The sequence below is a fragment of the Pteropus vampyrus genome, unplaced genomic scaffold, assembly GCF_000151845.1.
Source record: "Pteropus vampyrus isolate Shadow unplaced genomic scaffold, Pvam_2.0 Scaffold155, whole genome shotgun sequence".
Lineage (NCBI taxonomy): Eukaryota > Metazoa > Chordata > Mammalia > Chiroptera > Pteropodidae > Pteropus > Pteropus vampyrus.
This window is the reverse complement of record NW_011888936.1, coordinates 374570-393769: the sequence shown is the minus strand read 5'-3', so window position 1 is coordinate 393769 and position 19200 is coordinate 374570. Positions and strand designations below refer to the sequence as shown.

The 19200-nt window shown below is 35.7% G+C and overlaps 1 protein-coding gene across 3 annotated transcripts in view; it reads right to left on the bottom strand.

Annotated features, from left to right (window-relative positions):
- TBC1D4 (TBC1 domain family member 4) overlaps positions 1 to 19200 on the bottom strand; it is a 198046-nt gene that overhangs the window by 43236 nt on the left and 135610 nt on the right. For 2 of the 3 annotated variants that reach the window (XM_023536382.1, XM_011369775.2), the window contains 4 exons: positions 13765 to 13897; positions 7284 to 7375; positions 6902 to 7012; positions 2228 to 2347 (listed from right to left, as the gene is read on the bottom strand). In XM_023536382.1, the coding sequence (XP_023392150.1) occupies positions 2228 to 2347; positions 6902 to 7012; positions 7284 to 7375; positions 13765 to 13897 (456 nt within the window). Of the gene's footprint in view, positions 1 to 371; positions 532 to 2227; positions 2348 to 6901; positions 7013 to 7283; positions 7376 to 13764; positions 13898 to 19200 lie in introns of those variants that run through there. The other variant, XM_011369776.2, reaches the window with a different exon arrangement.

Sequence of the window (19200 nt, the reverse complement as noted above, 5' to 3'; positions counted from 1 at the left end):
GAAGGAAGGAAGGAAGGAAGGAGAAAGAAGATAACTAATAAATTTTGAAGGAAAAAAGGTAGGAAAGTTTTATGAAAAGTTTCATTAACACACTTCTGAGAAATCTCCTGGATGCTCTTTTCTAGATTATGTTTTCTGCTGATAAAATAATAGCAGTGACAGCTGACCATGCTTGCTGCAGGCCTTTTATTAGAATTAAAAGAATTGTAATTATGAAGAAAAAAATCTATAAAACTATTTTTGAGTTCTAGCAAAGAAATAGAAATTAGAACACCATATATCAGAAGTTACTAAATCCTAATGCTCTATTACACTTGACTTTTGACTTTGACACTTTTGAAGATAACGGGCTAGTTTTCTGTAGACTGTACCTCAATTGGGGTTTGTTGGTGTTTCCTCATGAATAGATTCAGTACTATCCTTTCGGCAGGAATACCACAGGAAGGGGGCTGTATTCTTTGTATCTGGTGTCCCACTGCTGATGATGTTCAGTTTGATCATTCCATTAAGGTGGTGTCTGCCAGCCTTCTCCATTGTAAAGTTACTATTTTCCCTTTGTAATTAAGAGTACTAATTAAATCCAGCAAATATACTTATCTTCCTCAAACTTTCAATGTATTCACTTTTCATGTCAGAATAAAGTCATGGTTTCTTATTTTATATAAGAGGTTATGATCTGTTGCTATCATTTATTTTGATGCTCATATTGTCTCAGATGTCACCAGTGGGAGACCTTCAGAGTTTTCATGTCTTTATGACATATCATCATTTTTCTTTGAGCACTTCTAGAATTACTATCTAGAATACCAAGATGCTCAGACTTATCTTGTACTTACCCTGCAGTCCTGGAATTAGCCATTTCTCCCAGGATCTTGATTCCATCTTGAAGAATGATATACAGAAATCAAAATCTGGGTGCTAGGTGTCACCCAACAAGGCTTAATTTATTATGTTATGTGTTGAAAAGCTATTCCCAGCTCCTATCAGTGGACAGAGCCAGGAACCATATGTACACATTTACATACACAGAGCGCACACACATACATACACACACAGATGCTCACACATGTTAATACATATGTATGTATAATATTACATACAAAATTCCATGGCTCAAAAAGATAGGTAGGTAGGTAGGTAGGTAGTTAGATAGACAGACAGACAGATAGATGATAGATAGATAGATAGATAGATAGATAGACAGACAGACAGACAGACAGATGATAGATCGTTAACCAAGATTTCATACTGTTACCTCTGAGTTGAATCAGTTATTCTAATCTTTCCCTTTTCATCTCTGTAATTCCCTTCTCCTGGAATCTCACTATCCTTAATAAATTTACACATCTGATCAGTCCCGAGTACGTGACCAATCTCTACAATTGCCACCTCACAGACATTCTCCTCATCTTATTCAGGTTCTAACACCCCACGCTGGGGCTGCCACCCCACACATGGTCACCATCCTCACTCTGCTCTGAATCTAACTCTTTGTTTCAGGCACCTTGAATGCTTTCTCCACTGCGCTCTGCTTCTGACACCTTGGATGGGCCATTCCTCTGTTGGCATGGCCTCCTTGCCCATTCAAGCTCTAACTTTCAGAACCAGGTTGCCTTCCTCAGCTGACACCCTCCTCACCATGCTCAGGTGTCAGCACATTGCCCTGGGCCACCCCACCAATGTACCCTAATAGGCTCTGTCTCCCTGCTCTGAGCCACTGTGGCTCCCCCGATCTCCAGCCACATGGCATCTACCTTGCTTTATTTCCGTTAACAGCATTAAGGCAAAATTGTCCAGGAAGAGGAAAATGAAGGGAAAGAGAAATCGCTTTGCTTATTTTTAAATAGAATACTTCTTTTCTCCAAATTTACTAAAAGGAATAAATTTTTGTCAACTTATACTGAAATAAGCAAAGGAGGGCTTCTTTATAACTTTATGTGGCAAATGATAAAAAGTTCCGACAATACTGGGCATCAGCATTCTATTTTCCCTTTTCTATACATATACGTCTACTACTAAATCTCTATTTCTCAAATTCAGATAAGCACCAGAATAAATATAGATCTGATAATAAAACTTAGTTTGAGAGATTGTTTTAAATAAATGTTAACTAAATTAAGTTATCTTAGTTTTTTTAAGGAAATCTTCTGTGAGCCAGTTGAGAACGAAGCCAAGCAGTTAGAAAACATAGATATTAATATCTAGAAGAGTCTCAGTGTGATCTTACCCTTGAGAAGATATTTTCCAATGAACTAGTAAAGGATCTCTTAGCTTTATTTTTCAGAATGTCAAGTTTGAACCTTCCACTGCTTGCTGTATTTTCTGGTATTGTACTATTCAAAATAGTCTAGAGAAAGAAAATCATAAATTTTAGTCAAAAACACTCAAGGTTAAATGAAGTTTTAAAGACAAGCTTATAACTAAGCTATTAAAGGTACAAGAATTCTTATGTAGCTCTATTAAGGAGTAATAACTTAGGTTCCGCACTGTGAACACACAGATTATGAGGAATGGGATTTAATTTTTAATACTGTAAGTAATAAAAAAAAGACAGCAACAAAATCTTTCCTTTATGTTTTTTGTTTCCACCGATATGGTCCTTCTACACTTAACAAAAATTACACTTCAGATGTCCATTTTTACTACTATTTTGATTACCAACTATAACAACTTTTCAAGTTGTATATTTGTATCTAAATGACCAAGGAAAACACAGGAAATATGTTTCAATAAACAAAGCTGGATTTTGCTAATGCTCCTAGTCAATTCCATTTCCATTTGTGAGTGGGTCATTTCTCTTTTAGATCGACAAGTATTCAATGATAGTGCTAAATTCTATGAGAATCTACAATGAATATGTCCACTTTGCTAGTTCTCTCTCTATTCCGTCCTATTGAACTGAGAAGCTACTATGTATATTACATGAGTCTTAGTGCCAGGAAATTTCCAAGAGAGAAACCTTATCATTTGCTGGGGGAGGGAATATATTTACATTAAGCAACGACACGAAGCAGCATGTAAGCATCAAACCTAGAAGCATTAAGATCAATTGTGGGTCTCGGTGATCAAGAAGAAAAGGATAGGTGAGATTCAGACAAGTAGCAAAAAAGGGGTTGAAGACATTCCTAGAACAGGGGACGGTGTCAGCAAAATCATAAAGACCAGTGCTCAGGGCACAGGGAGTCAGGCTGAAACAGAGGGAAGCCGTGGAAGGTAACTTGGGAAAGTGAAGATAGAGATAAAACCTTGAAAAGGAAGAATGACTGATCAAAATTTATAGGTAGAGGAGCATCCCTGTGAAAGTAATGTTTGGGGGAGATATATCTAAAAGGAGTATCTAAAAATCACCTAAAGAACAAGGAAATCAGAGACTGAGAGACCAGACTGGAGGCGTTGGCACAGTCCAAGAAGTTACTAATAAAAGAAACATGACCTCCATCAAGGAAGGAAAGGAAACAATGGATATGCATGTGCGCTGGACTGGGCTTGAGGAGTTTATGAAGGACTGGGATGACTTGTTACTCTAAGGCTTTTAGGAAATGACACAACCTAAATAGGGAGAAATAGTATTAGCACTTAATCCCTAACACAGTAACTGCTTGGTAAATACCAGGCAGATGAATGGAAGGAAGAGGTGCGGGGAAAGGAGGGAAGAAAGGGAGAGAGGAAGGGAAAAAGAGGGGAAAACTGTTTAAAAAAAAACCTGGACCATCTTCTTACACCATAGACAAGAATAGATTCAAAATAGATTAAAGGCTTAAATATAAGACCTCAAACCATAAAACTTCTAGAAGAAAAAACCTAGGCTGTAAACTCTCTGATGTTACTAACAGTAATTTATTTTCAGCTATATCTCCTCGGGCAGGGAAACAAAAGAAAAAATAAACAAATAGAGCTACATCAAACTAAAAAGTTTTTGTACAGCAAAGGAAACCACCAACAAAACGAAAAGACAGCCAACTGAATGGGAGAAGATATTTACTTATGATACAAAAGATAAGATAATTTTACCTTATGATAAGAGGTTACTATCCAAAATATATAAAGAACTCATATAACGCAACAACAAAAAAACAAACAATCCAATTAAAAAATGGGCAGAAGACTTGAACAGATATTTCTCCAAAGAGGAAATACAGGTGGCCAATAGACATACGAAAAGATGCTCAAGGTCACTAATCATCAGAGAAATGCAAATTAAAACCATAATGAGATATCACCTCACATCTGTCAAAATGGCTATTATCAATAAATCAAAGAACTATAAGTGTTGGAGAGAATGTGGAGAAAAGGTAACTCTCAAGCACTGTTGGGACTGTGAATTGGTAAAGCCACTATGGAAAACATTCTGGAGGTTTCTCAAAAAATTAAAAATGGATATATCTTTGACCCAGCAATTGTACTTCTGGGTATTTATCCAAAAAAAAAAAAAAACAAAACAAAACGATAATTCATAAAGGTCTATGCAACCCTATATTCATGGAAGCACAATTTACAATAACCAAGATATGAAAGCAACCTAAATACCCATCAACAGATGACTGGATAAAGAAGTTATATTTTACATATATAATGGAATATAACTCAGCCATTAAAAAATGAAATCCCACCATTTGCAATGACATAGATGGACCTAGAGGTTATTATGCTGAGTGAAATAAGTCAGACAGAGAAAAATACCACATGATTTCACTTATATGTGGAATCTAAGGAACGAAAAGAATAAACTAACCAAAAACAGACCCACAAATATAGAGGACAATCTGGGGATGGCCAGAGGGGTGGGGGTTGGGAGACTGGAGGAATGAGATGAAGGGTTAAAGAAGTACAAATTAGTAGTTGATAGATGGTCATGGGGATGGGGAATACAGCATAAAGAATGCAGTTAGCATTAATGTAATGGCTAGGTGGAGAGTCAGAAGAGAGAAAGGCAATTAGGGGGATTGTTTTATCAACTGTATAAATGTTTAACCAAAATACTGTATACTTGAAACTAATAATAAAGAAAAGTATAACGAGAGAAAAAAATCTCTTCCTCTATAATCTTTACTGCCCTCCATCACAAAGAAGATGTACATCACAACTTACATTCTTTTGTCCTTCTGGTCAACATCACTATCACCACCAGTGACTGATAAAAGCAAACCCATGAACAGATTTTAGTCTTTATGATTCTTGACTTTCCTATATCACTGACCATTGTTGATCTTCTTATGTCAACTTTTCTCCTACCTTGGTCACCTACTATAATAAATCTTTTTAAGTCTCTTTCTACCCCATTATTTCCTTTCAGTTCTTTTCACTGGCTCCATTTTTATTCACTCATTACCTGAAATATGGGTGTTACTCAGTACATGCCCCTTTGACTTCAAATCTATGCCAAAGCCCATTGTCTTCCATACTTATACTATCAACTCAAATTCCTCCATGGGCACCAAATCCTTTCTTCCTAATTAAATATCAAACACATTTCCTAAGTTAAAGTCTTATTTCCATCCCTTGCCCCACTCTTGTCTTCTTTCTGTATTTTCTAGCCCAATTCTCCAAAATCTGAAACCTTGAAGTCTCTCCCAGCAACTCCCTCTCCTTTCCCTTGCATATCTAACCAGTCAGTCACTAGATCCTCATGATCACACCTTCTAACTAGCTCCTGACTCAGTCCCTGCCTCACCTCTCCAGTGCTCTAATTCAGCCTCTCTCTGAGACAAAATAAAATATTCAAGATAAAATCCTTCAATCTATTTATGTACCAGTGCTATCTCAACCTGGTATACACTTATATCATTGTACCAATCACATCATAGTTTCACATTTTGATTTATTTAGTTAAAAGTTGACTTCACCTCCTAAATAGTTAGATGGCAAAAAAAAGAGCTGCCATTACTCATCGCCATTGCCTAGCACGTAGCATGTACTTGATAAAAGTTTGTGCCATAATTAAATGAAACACTCCTCACATATTCTATTACAAAATTCTCTAACTGGAGAATGTGACTTCAGTCCTAACACTATCAATACTCTCAACCATCAACCTGTCCCACAAATTGACCATCACTGTGACAGCAAAGTTATTTTTTTAAAGGACAAATCTGGGAGAGGATGAGAGGCCAGGCGGTACATTCCAATATCAAAACTAGGAAAAATAACGAATGGAGGTGGAGGAATTATGATCCATAATGGAGATGTCAACTCCTAGAAGAGCAAGGCTTTAAAGAAGATGATTTGAGCCAATTTCAGTTAGCAAGCCAAAGATGCACAGATGAAGGGCGTATAGACCAAGCTACTAATTACTGAACATCTGCTCTTCTTAGTATCCTCTGAATGACCTTCTTCCCCTCTGAATCCTCGGGTGTCTTACCTCTTCCTTAGCTCAGAATGTTATATGTCTCTTATTGTCCCTTTCTGTCTCTGAAGCTCTCATGTCTGTAGGGTCTCTGAACCTCTCATGTATGTGGGTTCTCGTATGTAATTAAATTAGGTCATTATCTATTATTAATCTGTCTCATGTCTACTTGACCATTAAACTAGCAAAAGAACCTAGAAGGGTGGTAGAAAGTTTCTTTCTCCCTTGCATTCGTGTGAATTTGAAATAAAATAAAGGATTAATGTAATTAAAAGTACATGTTAATTCTAAACCATGAACACACATTACTAATATTTTTATATTTTTTTAAAAAATAAATGTTTTAACATTTGAAAGCCATCATTATTTTTTCTCAATGTGCCAAGGCTCGCTAAAATTTCCTATAAAACTGCTAAAATGCCAAAAAATAAATCTGATAGGACTTTAGCCCTCAAAATGAGAACACAAAGGAAAGTAACTCCTTTCTCATTTTCTGTGATATTTTGACTAGATATAGAAACAAAACAAAAGTAGGTCAAGGAAAAAACCTCTCCTCACCGATGGGCCTTCCCCGATATGAACGTGTGTCCTCTGCTTGGCTTCACAGAGCTGCCGCAGATGTAAAATCACAAGTTCATTTTCCTCCTGGTCATTGACTGGCTTCATTTTCTGTTGAACAGACAAATCAAGAACACACTATGGCAACACAGCTTCTCCTGTTTCATTATATTCCCACTATGTCTGGCAGACAAACATAAATAAAGCTAAGCATTTAACTGCTCTTAGAAGCAAAAGAAACAGGCATTCTAGATACCATCAGATAGTAGAAGAGAATATATATCTTTAACTTTAAATAGAGAAATGAGGAAAGAAACTTAAAAAAACGGGTTCCAATTCTCATTCTTTATATCTTATTTGTAATAATGAGAAATAATGTTACCTGAACTCGCTCAAAGATGTCAGCTTGCTCATTGTCTGATAGTGATGATAGATGTCTCTGAATTACTAGCTTGGCTCTTGGTGGGTAGAGACCTAAGGAAAATAATGAACATAAGTATTGAACAGAGTGTAGCTACAGAGATCAAAATGCATATAATGCATTGCAGCTTGTCCCTTTGTCAATCAGCTCTAAAGTTAAATCTTCTCAAGATGTGTCCCTGCCTATATAACAAACTTTGGAACACTATGAAGATGGAAAACCTCATCACCAAAATCAACAGCCCCCTGTCAGTGATCTTGAAGTCAGATTTATTAATAAAAATTTCTAAATGACATGACATCAACAGCATAATCAGATACCATCGAATATAGTAACAAAGTAGCCACCACAGAAATTTTTGGTGAATTAACATTATCCTAGTTCCTGACATAGAAGTAAAAGCTAACTACTAGCCTTGGTGAAAATCTCTAAGCATAAAACTTGACATTTAAAAAAGAAAGAATAACTAATAATTTTAAAAAGTAGAGCTATATCTTAGACAGGAATCCCTTCCCCCTCACACAGGTCCTGTTCTGTGGTAATAAAACTTCAAAGACGACATTAGTGACATTTTTAGTGTTATTATTTTACCAAGAAATTGTTTACTTCTTTGTATCATATTATTTATATACCTATCACACTGTTACACATAATTTATATTAAATCTTTGGGCAAAAAATCTTTTTCCATGAAAACATTTGTTTTTATAATTATTTTAATAAAGAGAAAATGTAATTCATATTTATAATGATTCCACTGACCATCCATTTTTAAGGAACAAAACTCCTTTATATAGTTAGATGCCACTTAAATTACTGTTACTATACTTTGATTAGAAAGAGCTATATATACTTAGTGAAACTTACAGGTAAACTGGCACTTTAAAAATCACTGAGAAAGAATCACTTAAAAATATGCATTGTTGTAAAAGAACTAGAATTCATTTTACGGTTGTCAGAATGTGTACAGTGCCACCACTTAACCTATTTTAAACCACTTGTACAGTATATAATGGGAATCAGAAAGAAGAACAGCTTCTAAGAATTTCTCAGCTCTACTTTCTTTGTGCAATGTAAAAGAAAATTCTGTGAAAATCTCTGTGATCACATATAGAAACAGCGGGCACTAAAATTCATTTCGATGGTGTGATGCCACTCACTACCATAGCTTATTATTTGCTGGCAAAGTCTCCTTAAGAGGTTCCTTAGGCAATATATTAAGAAACCAATTCACATAATTGTTTTTGCTTTATTTTATCGTTTACTATTCCAGTGTCTCATTAAAATGCCTAGGAGGACAAAAGATTAAAAAGGGGAGAAGTAAAGAGGGTAGTTATTTGAAATATGTAACTACATGCATAGTACAAGAAGTTTCTTCAGTCCTTTATTTCCGTAAAATAATTGGAAACAGCTGGAGTTTATTTTCAAATTACCCATGCTCCCTCGGCCGCTGCAAATCTCATTTGACTTCCTTCTTTTCTCCATTTTGGAATCACTGATTAGTGCATTGCTCATACAAAGAGACAAGTATATTATTTATCCCTCATGCATGTTAATGTAGGAAAACAAGACTGAGGATAATCATACCATCTCCATGATGCTCAGCATCACTTTAGCTTCATCACATTGTAAGGTTTGGTCCTTGGGAGCTGGAGTTGCCCTTGGATACTGCCTCCTTGACTGACTGGTCCACAGGCATGACTAGTTCTGTTTCTCCAGGTCTTAAGGGCAAGACTGACTTCTCATAGGCACAGATGATTAGGGCTCACGTCAGCACACTTATCTACCCTTTTTTTTTTTGATGTTGTTTTTCAGCAAAAAGAGAACTCCTTATTAATGTAGCCAAATGTATTGACAGGACTGATAATTCTCAGTAAGTGATATGAAATAATATCTATATACTACTTTTAAATCTTCTCACTAAATTTCTACTCTTCTTAATTTGTGTTGAATCTCAGTGTGGTCCTTTCTCCAGCTTTACACTTTGTAGCTAAGCATAACACAAGTTTAGAATTCATGCTGTTATCTTATTTAGATAAAAATGACTCATTGGGAAACACACAGATGCCCAGGCTTCAAGCCAGTCTGGCCCTGACAATGCCTGCCTTCTGATAGTCCCTCAGAGAGAAGGCATCATGTTGCTTTGGAAACAGATCGAAGAAGTTCAAATCCTGGTTCTGCCCCCTCCAATCAATGTGGATATGGCAGTTATTACCCACTATGTGTCTCGGTGCCTCAGTTTCCTCATGAGCAAATTGAGGATTAAAAACAGTACTTATCATATGATTTCACTCATATGTGGGATATAAAACTGAAAGGAACAAACGAACAAGACAAACCGAGACTCATGGACATGGACAACAGTTTAGTGATTACCGGAGGGAAGGGAGGAGGGAGGAGGTAGGTAAGGGTAAAGGGGGTTAAATATATGGTGACGGAAAAAGATTTAACTTTGGGTGGTGAACACACAATGCAATATACATATGATATGTTATTGAATTGTACACCTGAAACCTATGTAATTTTATTAACTGATGTCATACCAATAATCTAATATAAAAACATTGTGCCTATTTTTTAGTATTTCTATGTGGATTAAGTGAGCTAATATATGCAAAACACAATAGTGGCTAGATATAATGAGTCCTATAGAAGTACAGGCTTTATTGTTATTACTTTGATTCCTACTATCAAAGAGCATCACCCTATCTTATGCTCTCTTCACCTGATGTCAAAGTCAGGGGTTAAATAAAATCATATCAGAAGCTGTTATCTAAGGCCTTTGAAAACAGCCTGTGTGAATCTTTTTTCCAGTCAACATTGATCCTTCTTTCCTTCCCTTCAGATATACATATACTCTGAAGCTAAGGAAGCTTAAGTTTCAGAGTCCCTCCAAGATTTGGAGAAGGGCCCTGCTAATTCTGGATTCATAACTTTTATTCTTTTTCTTTAGAAAGGTCTCTAAAACTATAAACACTTCAGAGCCACAAAACTGAGGTCCAGCTCTATATACATGTACAGAGTCCTTCTCATCTGCTATAGTTCCCTGTGATAGTAGACCAGCTTCTAATAGTCTACTTGTATGAAAGTTTAAAACTTCTTTTCTGTAATAAAAAATATATTTTAAAACACACCTACAATGTAACTTTAAAAAAGAAATACAAAGTTGCTTTTTTACCCCTAAGTGTTTAGCTTTGTCTGCACAGAAATCTTATTTCTATAGCAGAAGGTTTAAAAACTAAAAATTCAAAGAAAATATTACTTATCATTACTCTATTAACATTTGAGGCATATTTGCTGCCATTTTTTCTTTTAAACATATATACGCTTTATATTTTATTACCCAAGTAATGTAAGTTCTACATTTAAATAATATTAGAACATTATAGAGCTAAATTTGCCTTTCATAGACATTAGAAATAGTAGACACAGGCATGAGAGAAAAGAGATTTTTATAGAATCAAATTATCTTCCCTAAAAGATTTAATTCCAGGGGGAATGATAGTAATTTTAGAGTGGAAGATCCCTGAGACCACTCTAAGGCCAACATAAACAGTAATACAACTTATCAACATCATGAGGCCCATGATATCGCACACTGAGAAGGAGGCACCCGTTCTACAGTGCTTTTGCCACGGAGGAGGGACTTTGGTCCACAGGTGAGAAGACATCAGACAGGCTGAACTGAGGGACAGTCGGCAAAACAACTGAGCAACACTCATGGGGCATGTAAAGGTCATTAAAGACAAAAAAAGACTGAGGAAGAGCTGTAGACTGCAGGTAACTGGGGTGAAATAACAGCTATGCACAGTGTAGGATCCTGACTGGAATCCTTAACAGAACAAAACAAAACAAAACAAAACAAAACAAAACAAAACAAAACAAAGCAAAACAAAACAAAACAACAAAATAACAAAACAAAACAAAACAGGACATGAGTGAAAAAACTGGTGTAGATCAAATGAACTGTCTACTTTAGATAATAATATTGTCCCAATGTTAACAATGGGGGAGGCTGGGGAGGAATATCTGGAAATTCCCCGAAACTTTTCTGTAAGTCTAAAAGTGGACCCAATTAAAAAAAATTGTTTCAAAGAAAATTTTCCAGATATAGCATCAAAGTATATGTGTTATTCAGCAAATTATTTTTTAACTCGATAATATAATTTTAAGTTGTATTCAAGTTGATAAACGGTTGAAATTCATTCCCATTGTTACATCATGTGAACATACTTCAATTATGCTATTGATGGACATTTAGGTTGTTTCCAATTCTCTATTATACAATACAACTTTGAGAATGTCACCTTCTGAACCTATATAAGAGTTTCCCTTATTAAGACATGGAACTGCTGGTTAACAGGCTATGTGTAATTTTAGGCTAGCGAGTTTCTATTAATTGTTCCCTATAATTGGCTATAGTAATTCACACTCCCAACAGTATCACATAAATGTACCCTTACAATTTCACCAACAGTTAATTTGATGAGTATCTTATTGTTATCTTCATGTAGTGAGTTTGAGTATCCTCTCATTTTTATTATTGCACTTTGGATCTCCTTTTCAGAGGAGTACTTTTTAATAGGAGTCACATGATTTCCTACTGACAGTTTTATCTTTTTCTTATAGACAATAAGACTTCTGACAAATTGCGAATACCAAATCTGTTATCTCCTCATTTGTCATTTATCATTTAATTTCCAAGCAAGCAGTTGTTATTATGTAAAAACTTTATATTTTTTAATTAAAACTGTTGGGGTGACATTGGTTAATAAAATCAAATGGGTTTCAAGTGCACAATTCAAAATATGTCACATGTATATTGCATTGTGTGTTCACCACCCAAAGTTAAATCTCCTTCCGTCGTTATATATTTGACCCCCTCCACTCCTACCCACTTCCCTGCTTCCCCACTTCCCTCTGGTACCACTAATAAAACTTTAAATTTTTATAAAGTCAAATCTGTGAATGTCTTTTAATAGTTTTTGCATTTTTGAGTCTTAATGAAGATTTCCTTGTTTAAGGACATAATATTCTTATTTTCTTTTAATGGTTTGGATATTTTGTTTGTGTACACTAAGGACTTTGATCCATCTACAATGTATTTAAGCAGGATAAGTAGAAGGAATCTTTTACTTTGGATAGCAAATTGATCCAACACCATTTCCTAAGTAATTCAGCCTTTCTTCTACAGATTTATAATATTCCCTTTACCATTTTTATAAAGGTTATATATATATTTTAAAATAATGTTCCGCTTTTGTAAAAGTTATATATATTTAAAAATAATGTGCATTCTGTAAAATTATAATTTTAATTGTAACTAAATGTTCCATTTTTGTAAAGGTTATATATATGTTTAAAAATAATTTGCATTCTGTAAAATTATAATTTTAATTGTAACTAAATGTTCCATTTTTGTAAAGGTTATATATATGTTTAAAAATAATTTGCATTCTGTAAAATTATAACAAATTTTAAAATCTAAATATTACATTTAAATAGTCTTTGATCACATAGCTGAATGGTTATTCAATGAACACTGCTGTTCATCATCAGTTTTGCCATTTGCCTATGATTCTGCTGCCTACTGGACAGAAATCACAATTTGTACTTACACTGACTAGACCTGCTTTGTTCTGGAGTTTATATTCTCCCATCGTAACACCCATCATACCGAACTGCATTTATATTCTCATGTGCCTGTGTTCCACTCTAAACTGTAAACTTTCTAAGGCACGGTCCACATCTCAATGACTTCTGTATTCTCAGTGCCCAGCACATTGCATGGCACATAGCGTATGCTTAACAAGTATTTCATAAATTGTGTTTCTTCTCTCCTGCAGTAGTTTTCAACCGTTTTTGTTAGTAAGAGATAACAAAAAGAAAGGGAAGGTGAGTCAGAGTCACTACTCCTCATGTCCCTCACCAGAACACATTTTTTTAAACCTGCTCTATGATATGACGTCAATTATCTATGTCATTTTCAAATGTTCTTCGAAAGTCACACAAGTTTCATTCCAGTTCTAAACTTTAGGAAAAATGTATACATCACCAAGTGAGAAGGGAAAGAAAGAAAGACTTCGATAAACAGTTGACATTCTGAGATGGTTTTGCCTCTCTTCATTCATTTAATAAATATCTGGTTAGTTGCCGCTATGTACATAGCACAGTCTTCAGAACTGTGGGAAATGCAAGCCCCTTCCTCGAGTTTGCCCTCAGAAAAAAAATTAAAAATTAAAAGGACAGAGAAAGAAAGTGGAGGGGAAAAAGCCAAGTACCTAGGAGAGACTGACAGCACAAATTTGACTGGACATGAGAAACTGTTCTTTGGGTTCTTGTTTCACCTCAAAACAAAGAACCATTCAATGACAGTAGCAACTTCCTCGCTTCCCAAATGCCAAAGTAAACTCCTCCTTTGCCAAGGCCAAGTTATACTGTACCTTCAATCCTTTCACAGAGCTTATGCAGAGAGTGCATAGGGCAGGCCTCACACAGCTTAATCTGGGTCTTGGCACTCTGCAGGGCAGCCGCTGTGCTGAACGCCTGTTTCAGAGTCAGCATTACCTCATCCACCTACCAGAAGAAACAAAACTCAGGTCTATAAAAGTTTGCATCCATGGTAATACATTAAAATCCCAACAGCAATGTGTGATTTTGTTGATGCTGAATAAATAATAAATAATGAAATTTTGATGACTACCGAACTGGTAGGGAGAAAATATTGTCTTGAAGTCAGACCTTCAATTATACACATAATTGAAAACTAGATGAAATAAGATCATTTTAATGTATATAATACTGATCTGTTACTTGAATGCTATTTTTCAATCTTACTAAGTATTATGCTATCACAGTTTGATAGTCAATCAGGTCTCTCCTTAATTAAGTAGTTTACCAGATAAAGATCTCTGGAAGTTTTATCTGCAATACATAGGGAGCAACAAAATAGGTTTACTCTTCACTTGTGTTAATAGGTATCCTATTTACTTTATCCTTCAGGATTGTTTTTAGTGTAAAAACAAAACGTATTTAAGCAAAATTCTGGGGGGAAGTGAGTTCAATTTAAATAATGTTGGAGAAGTCTATGGAGGTTGCTGATCTTATCTCTATGGCTTCTCATTTATTATCATTTCATTTCTGATTTGTGACACTGAGAAGTTCTGACATGTTGTCTAATAGCTCGGTCTCACCACTAGGCCAGCATCTTAAAAACTGCCATCTACTTTCTTCCTTGCTCTCTCAATGATTCAGTAAATAATTTTGAATCTAGCATTCTAGTATTCAGGCTATCGGCTCATCCCCATGCACTGTTGAACCAACTTCAAGCTATGTCTCCTTCTCTATGATACAAATGTCAGTGTAAGGTGTGCTTTTCCCATATACTACCTGAGATCAAAATCTAAAATCTGCATGGAGAGCTACAGAATACTAAGAGCCTCATCAGAACAAGCTTTGATATTGAAAATCATTCCCCATGCTTGTAAACTGCTTTTTGAAAGACTCTTTTTCCCCTTCCCTTATGGCCTGAATTAAGAATAATCTAATATTTAAGGGATTTAATCTACTTCTACATTTGAGTGTATAAAGAGTCAATAATAAAAAGAAACTTTATTCTCCTAATACTATTAAAAGAAGAAATCAAACACTAAGAGAGTCATTATTCAGTTATGTTTTACTATATTACCAATTTTTCTAAGGCTTATGAATAATTTTACATCGCTCCATGAATAAAAATGAATCATTCATGAAATTTGTTTTTTTATACTTTAAAAGTAAAGATTTCTACTTCTTTAAAATAAAAGCACTACATTTAATGCTTTTGCATTTTGATTTCATTTGCCTTGTTATATACGCAAAAAAACAATTTTAATCACTTATGCAGATGTTTATTCCTAGTTTCTTGTTTCTCATTTAAGGTACTGAAGGGGTTACTCATCCGCTTAGCTTTCATATAGGTTTCTTATTTGTTATTTAGTAATACTGCCTTGTAAAAGGCCTCCAATGGAAATACAAAACTTTTAGGTTTTCTTGTCTATTTCTAGGTGAAACAAAAGACCATTTCAATGGTGTCTGAAATGTGCCTGCCAATTTCTTCCAGCCACAAATATTACTAAAAACTTTATTTGACTTCTGGAATTTTAAATATTTAAATTTTTTTAATCTGCCATTTTTCTTTCCAGACAGCCTATGAATTCTATCATGGGATCGGAGCAACTACAAGTTCAAATTATTATACTATGAATAACTTAACTATTTTAGTCTATCTACGACAGCAACAAAAAAATCATAGATTGTGTTCAAAGGTTAAAAGTAAAGGAATGGGCAAAGATAAATCAATCATACGCAAACAAAAACGAAGTATTCTTAACATTACTACCAGGCAGATGTAAATTTCCAGTGAAAAGTATGAGATGGAACAAAGAAAGTCAATTTGTGATATTTAAGTGAAAATCTATAGTGAAGATAACGCTCATAAACATTTATATACCAAACTTAAGTATTTTATGGCATTTTAGAATAAGTCTAAGAATTACAGATTGTGTAAGGACTTAAAAAGATTATTTAGTCTAATTATCTGGGAAAAAATTAACATGGGTCTGAATAGCCTGAGTCTTTTTTTTTTTTCTTTTTTTACATTTTCCCTAGATTTCGTTGTCTGCATCATCAGTGGAGTTTTATTTTTTCCTTATCTATAAGTAATAGTAACTTCCATTTTTTTTTCACACATCTTAAATCAGTTTTGGAGAAGGCAGAAAAGGTATTTTCTACAAATCTCAAGGGTGAGTTAAACAAAATTAAGCCACCTGCCTACAGCTATTTACAGAAGGAAGGAAAGAAGGAAGGAAGGAAGGAAGGAAGGAAGGAAGGAAGGATGGAAGGAAGGAAGGAAGGAAGGAAGGAGTGAGTACTGGGTGTCCAAGTTTCTAGTGTAACCCTCTGGGTCTCATCAGAACACTATACTATTTATCAATTCATAGCAATTGCTATAAAGAAGCAAAAGAAAATTCTAGTTGTATATTCTTTGTTCTCAGGGAAGTCAGCAGGTGTGGTTTTGCAATACTTTGTCTTACACAACTGCCAAGCCACATCAATCATAACACTGCTTACGCTTATGATACTTAATTGACTGTTTTGTTCCATATGTCAGCTGCTCGAGCCAGCCTCTGTTATGCAGGAAATTTATATTTAATTTTTCTTCTAGCTTGCAGTTCTGATGCCTCACTATTCACTTAAGATGCCTTCTGATAAAATTAGAGTAAACAGAGTCTCAAAGATTCCAGCATGGGGCTGTTCTTATGAATAATGGTGTCCAAACTGAGACTGTGATCCAGCTTCGATGTGAAAGGAAGAAATTCTCAGCCAGTCTAGTCTGTTGCCTTAGTCACAGAACTTCTTAGGGTAGAAGAATGCAGCACATTCTCAGACTTGCTACTGTGAATCCATTTCCAAAACTTTCTCTACATGCATGAGGGTAAAATGAACATACTAAAAACTACATACAAAACGACACTTGTAAACAGGTTGGAAATAAGTTTATACATGATCTTCCTTTTCCTGCAGATTATCCAGTAATCAGAGATTAACCAGCACCCAGAAATTGATTGCCTGAAGAGCAATGCACTCCATCACTCAAAATACACTTTACAAGCACCTGATATCCTAGAAACACTGAGGGAATGACAAGGATATGAACAGTCCTAACCTTTGGGATTCACAAGTGATGTAAAAAGTTGTGACAAATAAATAAGTGTGGAGATTTGTAGAAACTGTTAAGAGATCTATGAATAAGGTGTAGCAAGAGCACTGACCGCAGAGCAACTAACAGAGTCAATTCCTGAAAAAGAAGGCATCACTGGGATGTGATAACTAAGCTGGATCCTAAAAAGTCCATGGTAGAAAATTAGAGGAAGTGGATTCAGCTCACAATACAGCAAGGGCAGGCCTGCTTCACATCCAATGAAGCAGTAGGAAAGAACGAGAAAACAGAAAGCATGGCGCAATGTCCTTCGTTAGTAGCAGGGCAGACCCTTGCGGCCCACATGGTCACTTTCCTCAAATGACAGCATAAAAGCAGTGAGTCCTGGCGCTGGCCTCCTCTGACATGGCAGACCCCTCCATCCATGTGAGGAGCCAACAGCGACTTCTAAACCTCAGTTGCACTTCTGTGAGTCCTAGCCATTCACTTAAATTCTTGATTTCATATGTCCCAGGCATGGTCTATTTGCTGATTCAATAGCAAACCAGATAAAAGCAACATCACACCAATTGTCACAACAGCCTCCGAGGTCTGGCCTAGAGAACAGCATAAGGGACAGAACAGCATGTATAAGGACATCGTCATAAAAAGGTGAGGCATTCTGGTGGAGACCAGGCAAGAGTGAGGAAGTCCCTTCTGCCATGCTAAACAATTTAAATTTTTGTCCCTTAACAAGGAGGCATAAACTAGCTTCCAGTGAGAAAATTCTGTGAGAAAGAAAACTATAGCATAATGTACAAAGCAGATAGATGACAGGTTAAACCAGTGGCAGGGAGACTGGTTACAACACTAATGTAACGGTCTAAGAAGATGAATGCCCATAATCCGAGTGTAGACAGAGAGGGGGGAAAAAAGGAGAGATAGATATGAGATATTTCTATCTTAGGATTTAGTGAAGAGTGGATGTAGAAGATGAAAAAGAATGCATTATGGTTCCTAGATTGAGAATTTGGGTAAATGGAGCTGCCAAAATAAAATAGAGAATATATTACAAGTTTTGGGGAGGTAGAAGAGTAAAGGATCCAGAACATGGTATGAGAATTGGCCTTACATGAGAAGAGGGTCAGAGGAGGGAAGGAGTGAGGAGTGAGCTGGACAGGGGATGAGTGAGGAGTGCGGCATGGGTGGCAGATCATCCTACATTATCATTCTCTACCTAACTCCCGCTTGGTTGGCATTTTCCAGTATTGTATCATTGGTTCTCTTTGGCTTTCTCTTACTTCCCCCTGGGTGCTCATCCATTCCCATGCCTTTGAGTATCATTCACATAATAACAACTCTCAAATTTCCTTCTCGAGGACTGAACTGAACCTATTACACAGTGGTCACCCGGATAGAAATACGTGAACTTTTCAAATGTATGGTTAATTAGTTAGAGTGAGAACAAAACTCAAAGAGAACTCTCTTGAGTAAGAAATTGACAGTGACGACAGTCCTATTATATCCTAGAGGAAAAGTTTGCGACCCAAAGGGCACTAGTCAGAGAGTACCTTTGTACCAATTCACTGCCATTACTTTATTGTTTCTAAACTCATTATCCACATTGGGAATATGGAAGGCCAGAGTTATGAGAAATGATGGCACCATGCACTAAGGAAATAGAGAATCTGGCCTGGCTTATTTGTACATGTCCAAGTGATGTGTGTTTCCCTGGGAGAAATGCTTGTGGCAGCATTATATATCTAAAGAAATATTTCCTTCAAAGTATAGTGATATATCTAAAGGTTTGTGTTAAAAATGGTTAGGAGAGATAACACAAGTTGAAGAATAAGTAAAAAATTTAGAGGAAAATATCGACATATTTTTAGTCACACAGATGTGTTTCCACATGTGTCTTGTATTTTTCTTCTCAAACTCCTACTGTGCCCATAAATGGGGTGGGAGTGAGGTGGGAGAATGCTGGGGAGAAGAATCGACTTTCAAATTCCAAAGAAAGAAAGAAAATGAAGGCAAAAGGAAAAAAAAAGCCCATAAAGAATAAAGTATTTTAAAAACGAGGACAGGGACTATTGAAAGAAAGAAAAAAAAAATCATTCTCTGCTCTATCGATATAAGCATCAGCTACTCTGAGATGTTACAGCAATTAAAATAAGAGGTTGAGGGCCTTCTCTACCTTCTC